Source organism: Magnolia sinica, chromosome 13, assembly GCF_029962835.1.
Source record: "Magnolia sinica isolate HGM2019 chromosome 13, MsV1, whole genome shotgun sequence".
Taxonomy (NCBI): domain Eukaryota; kingdom Viridiplantae; phylum Streptophyta; class Magnoliopsida; order Magnoliales; family Magnoliaceae; genus Magnolia; species Magnolia sinica.
In genome coordinates this window covers 81,296,884-81,315,648 of record NC_080585.1, presented here as the reverse complement: position 1 = coordinate 81,315,648, position 18,765 = coordinate 81,296,884, and the positions used below count along the sequence as shown (strand labels likewise).

Below are 18,765 nucleotides of genomic sequence, written 5' to 3'. Positions count from 1 at the left end.
AGGAGTACCAGTAGAGAAGAACAAGCCACAGTGAGAGGAACCTCGGAGATATCGAATAATTCGGCGGACCACAACAAGATGAAGGTGGCGAGGAGACTGCATAAATTGAGTGAATTGCTGAACAGTAAAGGAGATGTCAGGCCGTGTAATATTGAGATGATTGAGACTACCAACTAACTGTCGAAACACCATAGGATCAAGAAGGAGATCCCCCTCCTCACGTCGATGCTTGACATTCACTTCTGAAGAGGTATCTACGGAAGAGGAATCCTGCAAACCAGACAAGGAAATCAAGTCCTCCGTGTATTTATGCTGATGCAGGAAAACCCCAGAGGAATCGGACTAAACTTCCAAACCAAGGAAATACCGAAGAGGACCAAGATCCTTCATATGGAATAAATCATGAAGATGCTGTTTGAGTTGATCAATGAGGGCAGAATCAGTCCCAGTGATGACAATGTCGTCGACATAAACCAGAAGAAGAATGATACCAACAAAAGTCGTACGAAGAAACAACGAAGAATCATATTGGCTTTGGATGAAAAAAAATCGAAGTAAGGTAGCCCGGAACTTATCAAACCAGGCCTGGGGAGCCTATTTCAAACCATACAGAGAGCGCTTCAGCTTACACACATTCTACGTCGACGACGAGCAGAGGCCAAGAGGAGGTGTCATGTAAACATCTTCCTGTAAATCACTGTGAAGAAATGCATTCTTCACATCCATCTGGCAAAGGGACCATCCCTGAGAGGCTGCAATGGCAATAATAGTACGCACAGTTGTCATTTTAGCGACAGGAGCAAAGGTCTCCTCATAGTCAACTCCCTACTGCTGGCCGTTACCAAGGGCAACCAAACGAGCCTTATAACGGTCCACAGACTCATCGGACCGAAGTTTCACAGAAAAAAACCCACTTACACCCAATTAGCTTGACATGAGAAGGACATGGGACCATGTCCCAAGTCTGATTTTCTTGAAGAGCTTGAAGTTCTTCCTGCATAGCCTTCCTCCAACACTCATGTTTATCAGCTTGTGAGTAGGAATTATGAATCAATACAGTTGATAAGGTAGCCGTGAAAGAGGTATGAGGGAAACCACACCTATCCGGTTGATGAGAAGTACGACCAGATCGTCGAGGAGGGTGCAAAATGGGATCAGGTGACAGATCAGACTCAAGAAGGGGTAGAATTGGTCGACAGCGTTCATACACAAAACCAGGCTTGAAGCGTTCAGGAGGGCACATCAAATCATCAAAGTGATGAAGAACAGAAACTGCAGAAGATGATGTAATAGAACTAGGAAAGAAATATTGATGCTCAAAGAAAACGACATTACGAGATATATGAAATTTATTGGAAGAAGCATCATAACACACAAATTCTTTTTGAGATAAGTTATATCCCATAAAGACACATTTCACAGATTGCGCAGAGAGTTTGTGACGTTGATGCGGAGGTAGATGCACAAAACAGACACAACTAAAAGTGTATAAGTCAAGAAAGATAGGGTGCTGTTTATGCAAACGATAGAATGGAGAGTCAAAATTTAGCACTTTAGAAGGCAACCTATTAATCAAGTATACTATTGTAGCTAAAGCTTCAACCCAAAATTTAGGAGGAATAGAAGATGCAAGTAACAAGGTCCTAGTAACATCTAACAAATGTCGATTTTTGCGCTCAGCCACGCCATTCTGTTGAGGCGTATAAGGACATAAGCAGTGAGAAACAATTCCTTTATGACAAAGAAACTCAAGAAATTCATGAGACATTCTCCACCAGAATTAGATCATAAAGTCTTAATGCTAGTGGTGAATTGATTCTCAACATATGCTAAAAACGATTTTAAAACAACAAAGACTTTAGACTTATAGCGCAGAAAATATACCTAAGTATGCCGACTATAGTCATATATGAATGTCACAAAATATTTATAATAAGCATGAGAAATGACAGAAGTAATGCGCCCCATAAATCACTATGAACAAGGTCAAAGCAATTCTTTGCCCTACTCCCGAAAGAGGGGAAGGGAAGAATCTTACTTTTTTCGATTTTACACAGAATTATCACAAGACAAAGCATGAGGCAAAGAAGAATCTTTTTTTTTCCAACGAACAAATGAGATAAAACAACATTGTTTGGATGGCCTAAACGTTTGTGCCATACTTCACAATCATTGGAGACAGTAGTACAAGCCAAAGAAATAATACTAGGAATGGAAAAGTATAATGGAAATAGTCTCCCATCTTTAGGCCCCTTCGCTATTGTCTTCCCCGACACCGGATCTTGCACATGACAACCATCACGAGAAAACTGAATATTGTAATTATCATCTACTAATTGTCCAACCAAGATAAGACTCGTATAAAGCCCAGGTGATACAAAAATATTAGTAAGTGATGGTGTGATTTCACCAACCCCCGTAATCGGTAAACGATGGCCATTAACAACTTGAATATTAAAAGAACCAGTGTACTTACGAACATTGCTAAGCATATCAGGAGAACCGGTCATGTGATTGGGTGCAGCGGAGTCAACAAGCCAAGATTGAGAGGGTATATTACGTATAATATCCTTACCTTGCAGTCCTAAAGCGGAAAATGCCGATACAATCATTTGCTGCACCATTTTTAGTGTAAGGGCAAGTGTAGCAACAATGGAAGATGACACTAGAGCGAGATTTTGAGTGCTGGTTACCCCATCCGAAGTGTGGCCAGTATCAGTAGCATGATAAGCATTCACAAGTCGGTTTTGAGGACTTTTGGGCATTTTTTGATGATGTGCCCCTTCTGTTTACAGTAGTTGCAGAACTTTTTAGCACAATGGGCAGCAATATGCCCACAATCTTTGTAACTGTAGCACTGAACTGTACGCATGTCTCGAACCCTCCTTTTGCCTTAAGCAGCGTATGCGATAGCATTCTCTTGCGGAAGTGAAGATTGAGTAAGAAGACATTGTTCCTCTCGAAGAAGTGCTCCAAAACACACGTCAAGAGATGGTGAAGGATCCCTGTGCATCAGGTTAGAGCGAATAGACTCGAATTCTGGCCTTAGTTTCATTAAAAACTGGTCTCTTTTGCAAACTTTATGGACTACTTGAACAGCAGAGAGGGACTCGATCGACACGTCGGCATACACAATGTCGGAAAACTCAGCCCAAAGATTCTGAAAATCACAGAAATATTCCTGAACAAAGAGTGTACCTTGGGAATAGGCAGCAAGATCATTTTCCAACTGAAATCGTTGGGTGGAATGATTGTGATGATAGACCTTTTTCAAGTACTCCCACATTGATTTAGTCATCTTGTGCGGCCTTAAATTGAGTATAAGCAGTGGATCAATAGACCCAAGAATCCAAGTCATCACGCGAGCATCTTTCACATTCCATTGAACCAACGTCGTAAGATCGGTAGGTGTTGGATCACTCCCACCAATATGACCCCACAACTCTTTTCCCATGACAGAAAGTTGAAACTGAAACTCCTAAGCAGCATAATTCTTCCAAGTAAACCGAGTTTGAAAGACTACTGAGTTTGAGTTGTTAGCCATAACTAGAATCTCTTAAAATGCACCCAAAAAAAAAAACTGCAAACCAAAACCTGCATCCAAGAAACCAAAAAACCAGAGCCTAGAACCACGAAAATTGGACTAAAGACAAGGTTGCAGAGAGTGGCTCTGATACCACGTCAGATTTGCTCAATGACCCTCAATCGAGTGGTCCTTTTCTTATACAGAAATCATTTTCCCTAATTACAATATATCCCTTAATTCCAGCATAGCAGCGGCATCTATATTCCCTAATTACAGCCCTTAACTACAGCATAACAGCAGCATCTATATCTCCTAATTACAGCATCTATATCCCCTAATTACAGCAGCATCTATATCCCCTAATTACAACATCTATATCCCCTAATTACAGCAGCATTTATATCCCCTAATTCAGGAAAGATATTTACAGATCTGTTTCCTAAATAACTGTACAATTTATTTATGGTAAGTATGTTGTCTATCCTACTAACATGCTTAAGACCATAGTGTCTAATAGGCATGTCCGGTTTACTAGTTATTTTTTGAAGACATTATGGCACATAATGGGTACGAACCTTTAGCTCTCGTCTGCCTACAGTTGTCTATAGATTTGTTACCTATGTCAATCACCCAGAAGCCCTTAGAGTCAACCGATGCATTTTCTCATCATATTCATAAGTTGCATGCAGGGATTAGGAGGCGGATAAATGCTAGTAATGAGCAATACAAAACTCCAACTGACTTGCATTGTAGAATTCAAGAGATTAATTAAGGTGATTATGTAATGGTTAGGATGAGGCCAAAAGGGTTCCCACAAGGTACAATTAAGAAGTTACAAGCATGCAGTGCTAGACCATTTAAGATTCTGAAAAGGATTGGATTCGATGCATATGTGATAGATCTCCACCTCGCATGAAGATTACTTCAACATTCAATGTGGAGGATCTAATGTCTTGTTCAACTCATCCCATAAACCCTAATTTTGTTCCAAACCATCGGCTAATTTCTAAATTTTCTTCCCAACCTACACCACCTATGCCCACTATACCTGAGAAAATAGAAGAAATTGAAATAATTGTGGATGAGCAAATTGTTTCCAATCGGTACGGTGGATTTCAGAGGTACTTGGTGAAGTGAAAGAATATACAACCATCCGACTGTACATGGTTGACAAAAGCGAATTTATAGAGGCTAGATCCAGATTTGTTAGAAAGGCACGAGAGTTTATCTCGCCGGAGTCGAACTCTTCTCAACAGAGAGGAGTTGATGCGCGCATCAGACCATTCAAAGTATATCTACACGGGAGGTACGCATTACCCATGTCAATGGAGCTAGATGACAAGTACGAGTCAAGTCTTTAGAGGTTGAAGACCTTACACATATATCCGTGACGCGTGTATATTGCTTGGAGAAGATATTTGGACCGTTGGATTATGAGGATAGTGTGATCGGACTATTAGATCGTCACGACCCACCTTCATTGCACTATCATCAAAGCCCATCGGACATATTGAATTTAGGTTTATTTTATACACATTTTATTTATTTGAGTTTTGAGACAGTGCGCGCACAATTATTTATGCAAATTTCTTCTTTTTTTTTTTCAAATTTATAAGGATGTTTTGCTCTAAACCTCAAAGGGAATGCTATATTATGTTTATGAAAAAGAAAACTTTTGCTTCTTTAAGGCCGAACGATTCCCTCTGACTTCCGGTGATTGGAAGAGTGTTTGAAGCCCAGGGAATTGATTTCTCATCTTCTCATTCTCTTTCTTTCTTTCTTTTTTCAAGGTCTTATCTTCTTTAAACCTATTTTCTTTGTTTTCTTCTAAATTATCTAGATTTAGAAGCTGATGCATTTTCTTTTCAATCCAAATCATTAGATCTTAATCACCATATATATATATATATATATATATATATATATATATATATATCTTCTTTCCCCTAATATCTTTTATAATTATTGTTGTTACCTTGCACCAAAAGCACCCACACCATGACTCATATACCGGGTCTTTCTCACACAGCGACCAATTGCTTCCTTACAATTATGAAATACAAATAGGCGGCTTTCCTTTAATACGGTTATGCATAGATGCATTGATGATGCACCAGCTTCATGCCTTTTGGGTTCGTGCTCCATGCAATTACAAATACAAGGTTTCAGAAAAAGAAGTCATAAAATTAAAAGCCTTTTATAATGGAAACAGTTCATTGTGTTATGCAACGAAAAATGCCAAATACCAGATACTAATAGCCAGTATTTTCTCAATAACTGCCATTATTTGACAGACTGACAACTACTATACACATGATGTTTTTGTCAATACAACAGCGTTGTGTCATGGAATATAATGCTTTCTTTTCTATAAATTAATTAATTAATTTAAACAAAAAAAAAAAAAAAAAAACACAGCCATTGCTTTCCATGCGGGTACAATAAACGTTGGATGACAGGAAACCCTCGCAGTCACTCGAGCAAAGTTTTGCAAGCCCCATTCATATCTCTACATGCTGTCATGCAAGCCTATACATGGAACATGACATGTAGCCTACACAATACATAGAACATCACATGTAGTCCTACACATCCGGCGAGTGTCAGACAACCAATCAGGGGATCACATGGACCCACCATGCAGATGTTCTGCCCAAAAAATCAGGCCAGTAGAGTCTTAGGAAGAGGCACAAAATGAAATGTCTAAAAAATTTGTAGGGTCTCCAAGACCATGCAGTATTTTCGTAAATTACTAGTCTAGCTGATTGTTGACCAGCCAGATCTTTCGGCAGATCATCACACCGTGAGTCCCACCTGCATCCAGGCCACACACCACACGTGTATCAAAGATGAGCCAAGATGGGCCCCACTTAATCACACATGGTGGATGCTCCATATGATCAAATCAACTGTGGAGCCCATCACTCCACAAGACAGTGGTTTGTCAGGGCTCTACCACAGTATCAAAAACTTGACTCGAACCTCGACCCAGTCAACTCGAATCGGCAAGATTTCGGGCCCAGTTGCTGGGGAACTTGGTACTGGGCCTGACTCAGCCAAGACTCAGAGAGCTTCACGAGTCAACTCAATGATTCATTCGACTCGACCAGTGTTTTAAATAGCTATAATATGTAGTGTGTAGCTTACACTGTAATGTAGCTTAACCTTAACACTATGTAGCTCATAAAAATAGCTCAAGTCACATGTAGCTTACGTTGTACGCTACATGCTACATAGACTATGCTACACACTATGTAGCTTGCATTACAAGTTACTTTTCACTACAATATTAAAATCAATTAATGTTTTCAGTGATGGTTACATTTTTTTTAAATTTTCAATAAAAATTAGTTATACTTTTTAATGCTTTTAGTAAAAATGATACAAGTAATAGTATTAAATCATTTTCGTTGCACTTTCTTTATCTTCATACTTAATGATTACCTTTTCCTATTACTATAGGTTGTGCTTGGTTGCACCAAATAAATTTTGTTTAACTTCATTGGTAAGCAGTCTAATTTGGAGAATATTTAACAGTTGGATTAAGGAGGTTCAGTGACCAACAGACCATTTTCTCAAGCATTGGATAATGGTTGGGTGGGGCAATATTTAAAGTTGGATCAAGGAGGTTCAGTGACCAACTGACCAGTTTCTCAAGCATGGAATAATGGTGGGGGTGGGGGCAATATTTAAAGTTGGATCAAGGAGGTTCAGTGACCAACTGACCATTTTCTCAAGCATGGAATAATGAATATACCTGCGGTTTAAGTTCCACGGAGGGCACGTACTCGGTCTTGAATCAATTTCCTTTCCCAATCTGCAACATTCCCAAAAGCATGCTCAGGAAGGCTCTCGAAGGGCTCTTTCCATGGGTCGTTCTTAGCCAAATCATATGTGGCCCCTCGAATCGCTGTCTTGTTGGGCCCGCAAGGCCTCCTTGATGTAAGTGTATTGTAGGCCATATTCAGCTGTTCAATAAACAAATCCACAATAAGGAGTGGTGTGAGTCCTTAAAATGACAAGGAAAGATCCTACATGGTAGAGTGGAATTTTGGATCCTATAACTACACATGCCAACATAGTTTTTAGAGTGATATCCAAGTTCATCTCATGGTTCTACCATCACCAAAACATGGAAATTTTGGAGTGCAGTCGCCAGGTGGACCTACACCCAATGTTCGGTTTATCAGTATCATTAAATGTATCGATGACTGCAGATTCAGAAACAAGTATCGATATTGCCAATTCTATTGCAGATACCCAGACAAACATCGCTGACTGAGGGACACATTGGGGAAACATGGAGAAAGCGTTGGGATTTTTCAGTGAAATTTCCAGAGATTCTAAAAGACACTTGTTGACACATTTAGACATCAAAATATTGTAAAAAAACAACCTTACATAATAAGTTTCCATTTAATGGGGGCCTAATCCATGGGCTTTCATAATAAACCAATGCAATAGTAACCTAAATGAGTTCATATCATACAAATGCAAGTAAAAAATGCATGAATGCCACCTGCATACATACATACATGATTCATTCATTCATTCATTCATCCATACATACATACATATTCCATCATCCATCCATCTAACCATCCATCCATGCACACATACATGCATACATGTATCCATCCATAAAAAACTGCACTCAACTATACACACATACATCATACATCCATACCTTAAAAAAATTACGAAATGAAAATTTTATTCTTATAGATAAAAGATTTCTTCTATTTTTCACTAATTTTAAATCTTTGAAAAAGTAAACTTTTTTCTTAAAAAATGGAAGACATCATTCATCAACACCCATCCATAAAATATAATAATAAGTAATAAATATTTCATGATGAAAGAACATTTTTTTTTTCAAATAAAACAGATTTTAAATTCATTTTCGTAATTTGAAATAATTTTATAAAATCTAAAAAATCAAAAGTTTGTATGAATTGATAAATCAGCCAACGCTCATCAACATACTAAAATTTCAATCCTCAATTACTAATTTTAGAGGAAATAAAAGAAAATATTGTTGATGCAGAAATCTGGACGTCCTCCTTAGACCACTTGAGACATGTACAAGAAGACAAAGATAGAGACCCTGACTGCAACAGGGGACCCTCCGATGCCAAAGTCAGACAGGCAAGCCAGGTCTAGTAGAACGTAAGGTTTTTGGGTGTGTTTTTTGAGTTGGATTGTGCGTACCTTTCACCATTAGGGATTCTCCTATTTATAGGTAAGAGATGGCGGTGGCATAGGGGATGATCTCCCTATTTAGCAGGAGTGTATTGTAGAGGAATTCAGATCTCAGGCGTATCGGGGTGATCTTCCGAGATCTTTGCCGAAGATCTCAGACGGACCCGTGTTGCAGCTATTTTCCGAGATCCTCGGCTGAGATCTCAGACGTGTAGTTTTTGGTAATATCTGGATAGTCGATACCAGTTCAGAACTAGTAGAAGCGCGCGACAGGAGGCCAAGGTGGAGAGTCTAAGGTGACTTACACGGTTGCTTCTGAGAGTGGTTTGCCAACTTAAATTCTCTAGTGAACCGTGGTCAGGCTTTCCCTAATGGTGAAAGGTACAAGGTCCTGAGAGCGGTTGCTTCTGAGAGCAGTTTGCCAACCTGCCAACCTGCCTTTATCCAAGCACAGAGGCCGAGGTCCTTTCCTTAGCGAAATGTAGATGAAATCTGGTATGACCATCCTCTTCATCTTATCGCACGAGACAGGAGTTGTTCTCAAGAATTGACCCGAGCGGCAGCTCGAAAATGTATGGGACCGTGAAAGAGCTCGATGTCTGATGAAGTGGGTACTTCATCTTCTGGTAGTTGAGCTCATGATGCACATGGATGTTCAACCTGACCTTGTCTTATTAGTCAGTCCATTTTTACCCATAACAAACATGATTTTCTCAATTTCCCCTGATTTCTGCACTCAAATGTTGGCATTTCAACTCAAATCCATGTCAATGCATGAGAATCATACATAAACATGGATTTGAGTTAAAATGTCAACATTTGATGGTAGAAATTGGGACGCATAAACATGGAATTGAGTTGAGATGCTAAAATCTTAAGAAAAAATGGAATTTTTCGGAAAAAATAAAAATAAAAAAATCTTACCTACAAAATTCTGGCCCACTTCAGCTCTCGTTGCATCGAATATCCCCCAAATCCAAGCTTTGAAAAAAGAAAAGGAAAAAAAAAAAAGTTGTGGTTGCAGCGAATATCCCCCAAATCAATTTGTTTGATTTTTTTATTTTCCCCCAATTTCGTACTTTTTTTTCCGGAAGCACTCCATTTATCGCCAATACTACCTGTACGTCAGCACACGGGAGATTTATACTAGCAATACGAACGATAAAACCAATATATTTGTTAGAGTGTTAAGCTCCCTTGATATACATTGGTATGCGATCCTCTGACAGCTCGAGCTTTTAAAGCAACTAGTTGTTTGACATGGTATCAGAGCGGAAGGTTAAAGTGTTGGGGGGGTGTTTATGGTGTGAGTTGAGTGTCCCTCTACCATGGTTTGAGTTGAGTGTTCCTCCACCCTTGCCCAATATGTTCCCGTGAGGAGTTCCACCCCGCATGTGCAGTGGAGTGTTAAAGTGTTAAGCTCCTTTAATATACATTGATATGCCATCCTCTGACGGGTCGAGCTTTTAGAGCAACACCTTGTTTGACAATATCGATATATTGGCGATATATCGGTGATGTGCAGGATAATATCGCTAATACATGGAAAATCTATGGCATCCAGACGTTTCTGTATCGCCACCTTGATGATGCCGATAATATCAGCAATATTATCAATAACATCGTTGCTATTTTGAACAATGCCTACACCCTCATCCGGCTTACACCTGTAGCCCATCTAAAGACTGCATCCAGCCTCATTTTCAAGCCACAACACATGCAGTGGGGCCATTAGATGAAAGACTCAGATCCCATACACAAACACATGGCCTTAAGTAGCCATACCTAGGCCTAATGATGATTGAAGGGAAATGGTATATGAACATCCATGAATTTGGATAAAATGAAATGTCGGTTGCTCATGGTCAAAGCGACTAAGAAAAAATTAAGGTTACATAACTTCCTAAACTATTGCGATTGTTTGGAAAATGAGTCAATGTATTATCTTTTAAAATGTCAAGGGGCTTGGATTTAGCCAACAAACCCTAAATTTCTTGAATGGGAACAAATGATGGAAGCTAATCTCATCTTGATAAGAATGTACGGTATCATCAGAGGAGTTGTTTGATTCACAGTCCGAAGAAATGTATGTTATCCTTGAGCCTTGAGAACATACAACGAAGATATGAGAGGCCTATGGTTTGGTGGTTCAGAATGTTGATCTGGTGGACTCCACAATGGATGGATCATGCCCCGAAAATCACCACGATTTGAAGATCCTGGTTAATCATTCTTTAGCCCTCATCTACTAAACACAGACCATTACCATATATCTCTTTTCTCATCTGTTTGTTACAAACCACAAATCATTGGGATAGGAAAATCCCATTGATGATACTTCTACAACATGTTCCATCTAGCATGGAGCCCATTATAGCAGTGTTCACCAAGCAACAAACCCCATCTCAAAAGGTGTTGAGTCCCATTCTAAGGATTCTTGAGGTTTCGGAGGATCCAGCTACAGGAGAATCAGGAATGGAGAGCTCTTCCCATTTTTTTGCCCAACTCTTTGGTCTTAAGAATGTTGGTTTTAAGAATGAGTGATTGCCCTTCTCCGAACCTTACTGCTCAATCGGAGTTTGCGAAAACACAAGGCACAAGGATACCATACACATCCTTTATCCAAGGATCATGCGGCATAGCACCTTATTATCAGAAAACACATAGCTCTCCATACGTATAATAGGCATATCTTTCATTTGACAAGAAGCAGCCCCAGTTTTCCCTCTTAACATTTTGACCAGCAACAACATAACAGGCCCATTTTCACAACAAAAAATGCACCCTTTATCTGATGTACACATGGTTTGTTACTGTATCGTATCCGTGTTGACTTCATGTGACATACAATACAGGGCCAAAATGGTCTAGGGGGGAAAAGGGGGCAATATCGGCCCACATTGGGTTGTATTGGCCATTAATACAGTGAATATAGGTTGACACACCCATAAAATATCCAAATTTGAAAAAAAAAAAAAAAAAAAAAAAAAAGGTAGAACCTAGAAGAAAAAAGAAACGATTTTTCTCTCGTTTTTCTATTTTTTTGCATTTTTACCATGGATGAAGTTTAGAAAAATATTTCAAACTAGATCTAAGCCTATTAAGCCTATTTTGGGTATCAAAACAAAAGATTTTGAGAGGGATTCATTGAATCAAAGCGGTATGGACCATTATTGGAAAAATCAGAAGAAAGGGGTAAAGTTTCACCTTTTTTTTTTTTTTACTGTTTTCATCTTCTTTTTTACTGTATTTCAATGTAATGGGCCCTATTCACCAAATCATACTTGATTTGTGTTCAATTAGGGTCCATTTGGTTGACTTTCAATAGGTCAAGCCAATATGCAACATACATATCAAAGAATGGGTATGATACATGTCCAAAATACAAGAAAACAATATATTCTTAAATATCTCGTTTTCCCCCCTTTCGTCTAGCATTTTCCCTTTGCTCTTTGATGTGGACACCAGACCATTCAAAGTATATCAAAGCAGAAGGCGTGTGTTACCCGTGTCAATGTGGTTAGATGACGGGTATAGGTCGGGTCTCTAGAGGTTGAAGACCTTACACATGTGTTCGTGACATATGTAAGTTGCTTGAAGAGGTATTTGGACCGTTGGATTGCGACAATGGTGCGATCAGACCATTGGATCATCGCGGCCCACTTTCATTGCGCTATCACTCGGGCCCATTGGGCATCTTAGATTTGAGTTTATCTTATGAATATTTTATTTATTTGAGTTTTGAGACAGTTTGTGCACAATTTTTTGTACGAATTTCATTTTTTTGAAACTTTTTTAATAGGAGTATTTTGGTCATTTAATGTAATTCCAAATTTATAAGGGTGTTTTTCCCTAAACCTAAGGGGAATTGATGAAGACATCGCTTCCCGTACACCCTTGCGTATGTATCAGAGGAGAAAGCGGGCCACACCGATTTTCCTGTGGCTAGGCGAGTATTTGTGATCATGCTGAAGACCCCATTTGCATGTGCAAGCATCTGGAAAACCCCGCACTGGGAAGATGCACATGGGTTGCTTTATGGAGTGATCCAAACCGTTGTATAAGAGGGACGTGACGATCAGGCCATTGGATCATGTGATCGGGTCATTGATGGTGGATCGTACACACTAGCTTTTCTTAGATTTTATCAGCTTATATGATTTACTTTTGTTTATATTGTGTTTGGACACCATTATGAGTGTTTTTAGTTAGACTATGGATATTTTCGTCAAAATTCATAAAACATGGTGTTTATTATAATTTTCGAACTTTCTTGGAGCTATAAAAGAGGGTGGGCGTGTAACCCTCTCCCTCATTGGATTTTGTGATTTAAAAAAAAAAAAAAAAAAAAAAAAAAAAAAAAAAAAAAACAGAGAGAGAGAGAGAGAGGAAAAAAAAAGCTCTTGCTTTCTTATTCCATCTTCATGTGATTTGAAGATACTTCAATGCAATTTGGAAGGGAGATTGGTGCGAGGCTAATCTTCATCAAGGGATGTGCGAGGTCTCCATCTATCCCCACACCATCTTCGCTATTCCCCTCTATCAAGGTCTTTTCTTCAAATTCTTCGATTCTCCCATCATATGTCTTCATCCTTTCATAAACTCATCTTTCCTTTACCTTTCAACAATCCCAAACCCTAACTGACCTAACCCATCCATCCCACGCCACACGTGTGACCATACGGCCACACATGTAAATCCTTCGGGTTGGCCGTACAGCTACACCTTGCCCCTTTTTGGTTTTCCATCTTCCTTATATCAAAACTCCTTTCTTATATTCCCAAAACCCTAACCCTAAACCTAAAATCCCTAATTTTTCTCAAATTACCCAAACCCTAATTTTTACCCTAGGTTGTATTAGGTTTTCTACTTTGAAATAGATTATACCATATACTAATTAGATGTCCCTACATCCATTAGATCCTAGTTTCTTTTTATTTAATAATATTGTGTTACGATGTTGGTAATTTAGGCTTAGGATTATGCATGATGTTCTTTTGGTTTTCATGGGATTCATGATTATTATGACAATGCTTGTGTTTTTTTGTTAATTGTCTTAATTCCACTATTTGATCTCACATGTTACTTGGTTCATACAACGGTCCTGCGTCAAATTTGGTATCAAAGACAGTTTTTAGCATAGGTCAGTCTATTGTCAATCCCTCTTTATGGTGAAAATTTACTACAAAACCCCTTTAACCCAAATCGTAAAAATCGTAGAGCTTTTGGATGCTCCACCCCGAACCCCGGGCAGGGGAGTGTCGCCCCCTGCACCCCCGACGAGCTGACCGCGGAGCTCGACCCGCATACTAACTCTGCGAAGGGGACATATTTTGTTAAGTTTTTAGTCAGCCATTTTCCTAGGCTTTATTGAGTCCCTGTATAAATCTAGGCCATATAGGATTTTTGTGTTTCATCTAGGGTAGAGTCACATCTAGGGTTTCCTTATAGAGTTTCATTGTGTATGCCCATTTGTTTAGGACGTGGTTTTGGTGTACAACCCATAATGAATCTAGAGTAGATTGTCGAGACCCTTAATGCTATCAATAACCGTCTGACGACCATTGAAGCGCACAACAGAACCACTGCCACTCAATTAACCGCGACCAATGCGCGCGTCAATCAACTTGAGGCCTCCTTACAAGCAAACCCCGACACTGGGGAAGACGTTCAATCTCAAGCTGGAGATTAAGTTGATAGGCGAGAGCATGGTCGTGGCCAAGGTGTTGGTCGTGGTCGAGCACACATGCCACCACCATGTGAGGAGAGTTATGACTATTATGATCCAGATGCACAAGTCATGAAAGGTGTCAGAGTTAAGGCTCCCAGTTTTGATGGTCGATTGGACCCCAAAGCATTCCTTGATTGGTCGGCAGACATGGACCATTATTTTGAGTGGTATGATGTTTGATGCCCGTCGAGTGAGATTTACCAAGATGAAGTTGGTGGCCTAGGCCAAACTTTTTTAGACCAACAAGCAGCGTAAAATTGGAAGTAGAGGAGAAGTACCAATTGTGCACTGATCCGAGATGAAAGAAGTCATTAAAGAAAAGTATCTCCCTCTTTCTTATCGCCAGGGGCTCGTAAACCAATGGCAGGTTTTGCACCAGGGATCCATGACCGTGCCAGATTACATCGCTAGGTTCGAAGAGTACATGATGCGATGTGACATTGACGAGGACCCGATGATTACATTGTCTAGATTCAGGACGAGCCTCCAATTTGAGATCCAACAATAACTTTATTCTTGTGATGTTGGCATATTGGAGCACATGTACCAAGTGGTGCAAGACATTGAATACTACCTCAAGACACCAATTGGTAAGCGTTATACTCTCGGGATCCAAGTGTCAAGACTTACTCTCAAGGGCTAAGCCTAACATGGGGAGTCAGTCTAGACCCCAAATTGGGTCCCAGCCCAACCTTAAAGATGTCAAAGAAAAAGGGATAGCAAGTGCTAGCTCTAGGGGAGGTGAGCAAACACGATGCTTCAATTGCCATGGAGTTGGCCACTTTGTGCATCAATGTCCCTCGAAAGAAAGGAATAAGGCCCTGGTATTAACGATGGTAGGAGGAAGGAGATGAACAAGGCAATTATAAAGAAGTCTATCAGCTCAATATCATTGGTGCTAGTGAGGAGGAAGTAGAAAAAGAAGAGACCACACCACTTGCAGTAGTCAGGTTCGCCTTGACCAATGCTAAGAAGAATGATGATTGGCATCAGATTACAATATTTTACACCTATGCAAAATGTGGAAAGAAGAATTGCAATGTGATCATCGATAGTAGTAGCTGCACCAATGTGGTCTCCTCTAGTACTTTGTCCCGTTTGGGTTTGAAACCTGAACCGCACCCTCGGCCCCTATAGAGTGTCATGGGTGGATGCATCTTCCATGCTTGTTAAGATTCGATGTGGTGCGACGTCTTACCTATGGATGTTGGGCACATCATTTTGGGACGGCCTTGGCTATTTGACCACGATGTGACGATATACGAGCGCTCAAATATATGTTCATTCGTGCATCAAAGCAAAAAGACATCTCTAGTTCCTCTCCCACCAAAAAGCAATGCGAAGAAGAAAATTGAGGGGAAGTTAGGTAACCCACGGGATACGAGGAAATCCCAAGTCTCTCCATGTTATCAACACCAAGGAATTTGATAGAGAGACTACGATGCATTCGATGGTGTACGCCTTAGTGGCGAGAGAAGTTACACCCATGGTTAGTGTAGAGGAATCCCCTGGGGTGAAGTCGATTATGGACGAGTTTCACGATATATTTCCAAAGGACTTACCAAACTTCCACCCATGAAGGACATCTAGCATGCCATTGATCTTGTCCCCAAGTCAACTCTACCAAACCTTCATTATCGAAGGAACCCTACAAAGCATGCGGAGTTGAAGAGGTAAGTAGATGAGCTCCTCAGAAAGGGTTTCATTCAGGAGAGTCTGAGTTCACGTGTCATACCAGCGCTTCTCACGCCCAAGAAAGATGGCACATGGCACGTGTGTGGATAGTCGAGCCATCAATAAAATCACAATCAAGTACTGATTTCCCATACCGCGTCTTGATGATATATTAGACATGATGGCGAGTACTACAATCTTTTCGAAAATTGACCTCAAGAGCGGGTATCATCAAATACGTATACGCTCAGGAGATAAGTGGAAAACAGCCTTCAAGACGAAGGATGGGTTATACGAGTGACTAGTCATGCCCTTTGGCTTAACTAACGCCCCGAGCACATTTACGAGAGTGATGACTCAGGTGTTGAGACCCTTTTATGGGTAACTTCCTTGTGTATTTTGATGACATTCTTATCTATAGCACATCAAAGGAAAAACACCTCCAGCATCTGAGGCAAGTTTGCGGGGTCCTCAGAACTGAAAAGCTATACGCTAACCTTAAGAAGTGCACGTTTATGTCAAAGAGCATCATCTTCTTAGGGTTCATCGTATCATCTGAATGAGAGCAGACCCTGAGAAAGTTCAGGCCATAGTTGAATGGCTTGAACCACGCAATATTCATGAGGTGTGAAGCTTTCATGGCTTGACAACTTTTTATAAGCGGTTCATCAGAGGATTTAGCTCCATTATGGCTCCCATTACGGACTGCATCAAGAAAGGGGAGTTTGTATGGACTAAAGCTGCTTCTAAAGCTTTTAAGGAGATTAAGGGCAAGATGAGTAAAGCCACCGTCATGCGCCTTCCAAACTTTTCTAAAGTCTTTGAGGTCGCGTGTGATGCATCTGGGATAGGTATAGGTGGCGTGCTCAGTCAAGAAGGGCACCCTATTGCTTATTTTAGTGAGAAGTTGAATGAGACAAAGCAACGGTATTCCACATATGACAAAGAATTCTATGCGGTCATCCAATCCTTGCGCCATTGGCGGCATTATTTATTACCGCAAGAATTTGTCTTGTTCTCTGACCACGAGGCCTTATGTTACCTCAGTTCCCAGAAGAAATTAAACCCATATGCATGCTGAATGGGTCCAATTTCTTCAGGAATACTCTTTCGTTCTTAAACATAAGGCAAGGGTCGAGAACAAACCTACTAATGCCCTTTGTTGTCGAGTAGCGCTTCTCCAAAGTATGAGAATGGAAGTGACTGGGTTTGATCGGCTGAGAGAGGAGTATCCTACATGTCCAGACTTTGGAGATTTGTATGCGTCACTACGAGATAGTCAGTCGACCGATAGTCGCGGGTTTGTCATCATCAATGAGTTCCTATTTAAAGGTGACAGACTACATTCCCGTACCTCCCTCTGTGATTTCCTAGTTTGGGAACTTCATGCAAGAGGGGTAGCCGGTCATTTGGGGAGGGACAAGACCATTGCCCTTGTGGAGGATAGATTTTATTGGCCAAGTCTCAAGCGAGATGTTAGCCAAGATTGTTGGGCAGTGCAGGACTTGTCAACTAGCAAAGCGGAGGAAGCAAAATACAATATTATATACCCCTTTGCCAGTATCTCATGCTTCGTGGCAGGAAATTAGTATAGATTTCGTGTTGGGCTTACCGAAAACTATCAAGAAACATGATTTCATATTTATGGTTGTGGACTGTTTTTACAAAATCGCCCATTTCATTCCGTGCTCAAAAACGTCAGATGCCTCCAATATGGCTAAGCTTTTCTTTGGAGAGGTAGTGCGTTTACATGGTCTACCTAAGACCATAGTGTCTAATCGTGATGTACGCTTTATGAACTATTTTTGGAAGACACTATGGCACATGATTGGGACAAGGCTTCAATTTTCATCTGCCTATCACCCTCAAACAGACGGTCAAACTGAAGTTGTCAATAGGAGTCTTGGAAATCTGCTTAGATGTCTTGTGGGTGATCACATCCGAACTTGGGATACCGTTTTGCCTATAGCCGAGTTAGCATAATATAGTTCAATCAATAGGTGCATAGGCATGAGTCCATTTGAGATTGTGCATGACTACAAACCTAGGAAACCTATAGATCTCATACTAATGTATGTGTCCCATAGGTCGTCTAAGTCCACACATGAGTTTGCACATCACATACCTGAGTTGCATAGTGAGATCAGGAAGCGAATTAATGTAAGTAATGAAAAATACAAAGCGTTTGCTAATTCTCATTGCAGGTTTAATGAATTCCAAGTAAGAGATTATGTCATGGTTCATATGAGGCCTGAGCGGTTCCCACATGGGGCCGTTAAAAAGTTACAAGCACGTAGCAGGACCATACAAAATAATGCAGAAACTGGGTTCAAATGCATATGTAGTAGACCTTCCGCCTACCACGGGAATTAATTCTACTTTTAATGTGGAAGATCTAGTACAATACAAGAGTCCTGCTACTTCACCTTTTGATCCATCCATAGACCCTCCCACGGACCATGACCTAGTCCCAAATCCATGGCCCCTACCTGACCAATCATCCGATCCATTACCACATTTACCTTCCTTACTTGCTCAAAGCGAACAGATAGAAGGCATACTAGGCATACTAGATGCACGAGAAGTTTCCACTTGACATGGAGGATTTCAGAAATTCCTTGTCAAGTGGAAG

The 18,765-nt window shown here is 40.3% G+C and overlaps 2 protein-coding genes across 5 annotated transcripts in view; both read right to left on the bottom strand.

The window, feature by feature from the left end:
* Positions 1 to 2,893: 2,893 nt before the first annotated feature.
* Positions 2,894 to 3,454, bottom strand: LOC131224330 (uncharacterized). The gene has a single exon (XM_058219850.1). The coding sequence runs from the start codon at positions 3,452 to 3,454 to the stop codon at positions 2,894 to 2,896; it is 561 nt and encodes a 186-aa protein (XP_058075833.1).
* A 2,098-nt stretch (positions 3,455 to 5,552) lies between these two features.
* Positions 5,553 to 18,765, bottom strand: part of LOC131223913 (phosphoglucan phosphatase LSF2, chloroplastic) — a 30,593-nt gene continuing 17,380 nt past the window's right edge. The window contains exons 4-5 of one of the 4 annotated variants that reach the window (XM_058219482.1): positions 7,284 to 7,494; positions 5,553 to 5,662 (exon numbers count right to left, since the gene is read on the bottom strand). In XM_058219482.1, coding sequence (XP_058075465.1) covers positions 7,291 to 7,494 — 204 coding nt within the window. In that variant the 3' untranslated portion in view covers positions 5,553 to 5,662; positions 7,284 to 7,290. The other 3 variants (XM_058219479.1, XM_058219481.1, XM_058219480.1) reach the window with 3 other exon arrangements.

Coding starts and splice junctions, on each gene's coding strand:
- LOC131224330 (XM_058219850.1), bottom strand. CDS start 3,454: ATGGGAAAAGAGTTGTGGGGTCATATTGGTGGGAGTGATCCAACACCT.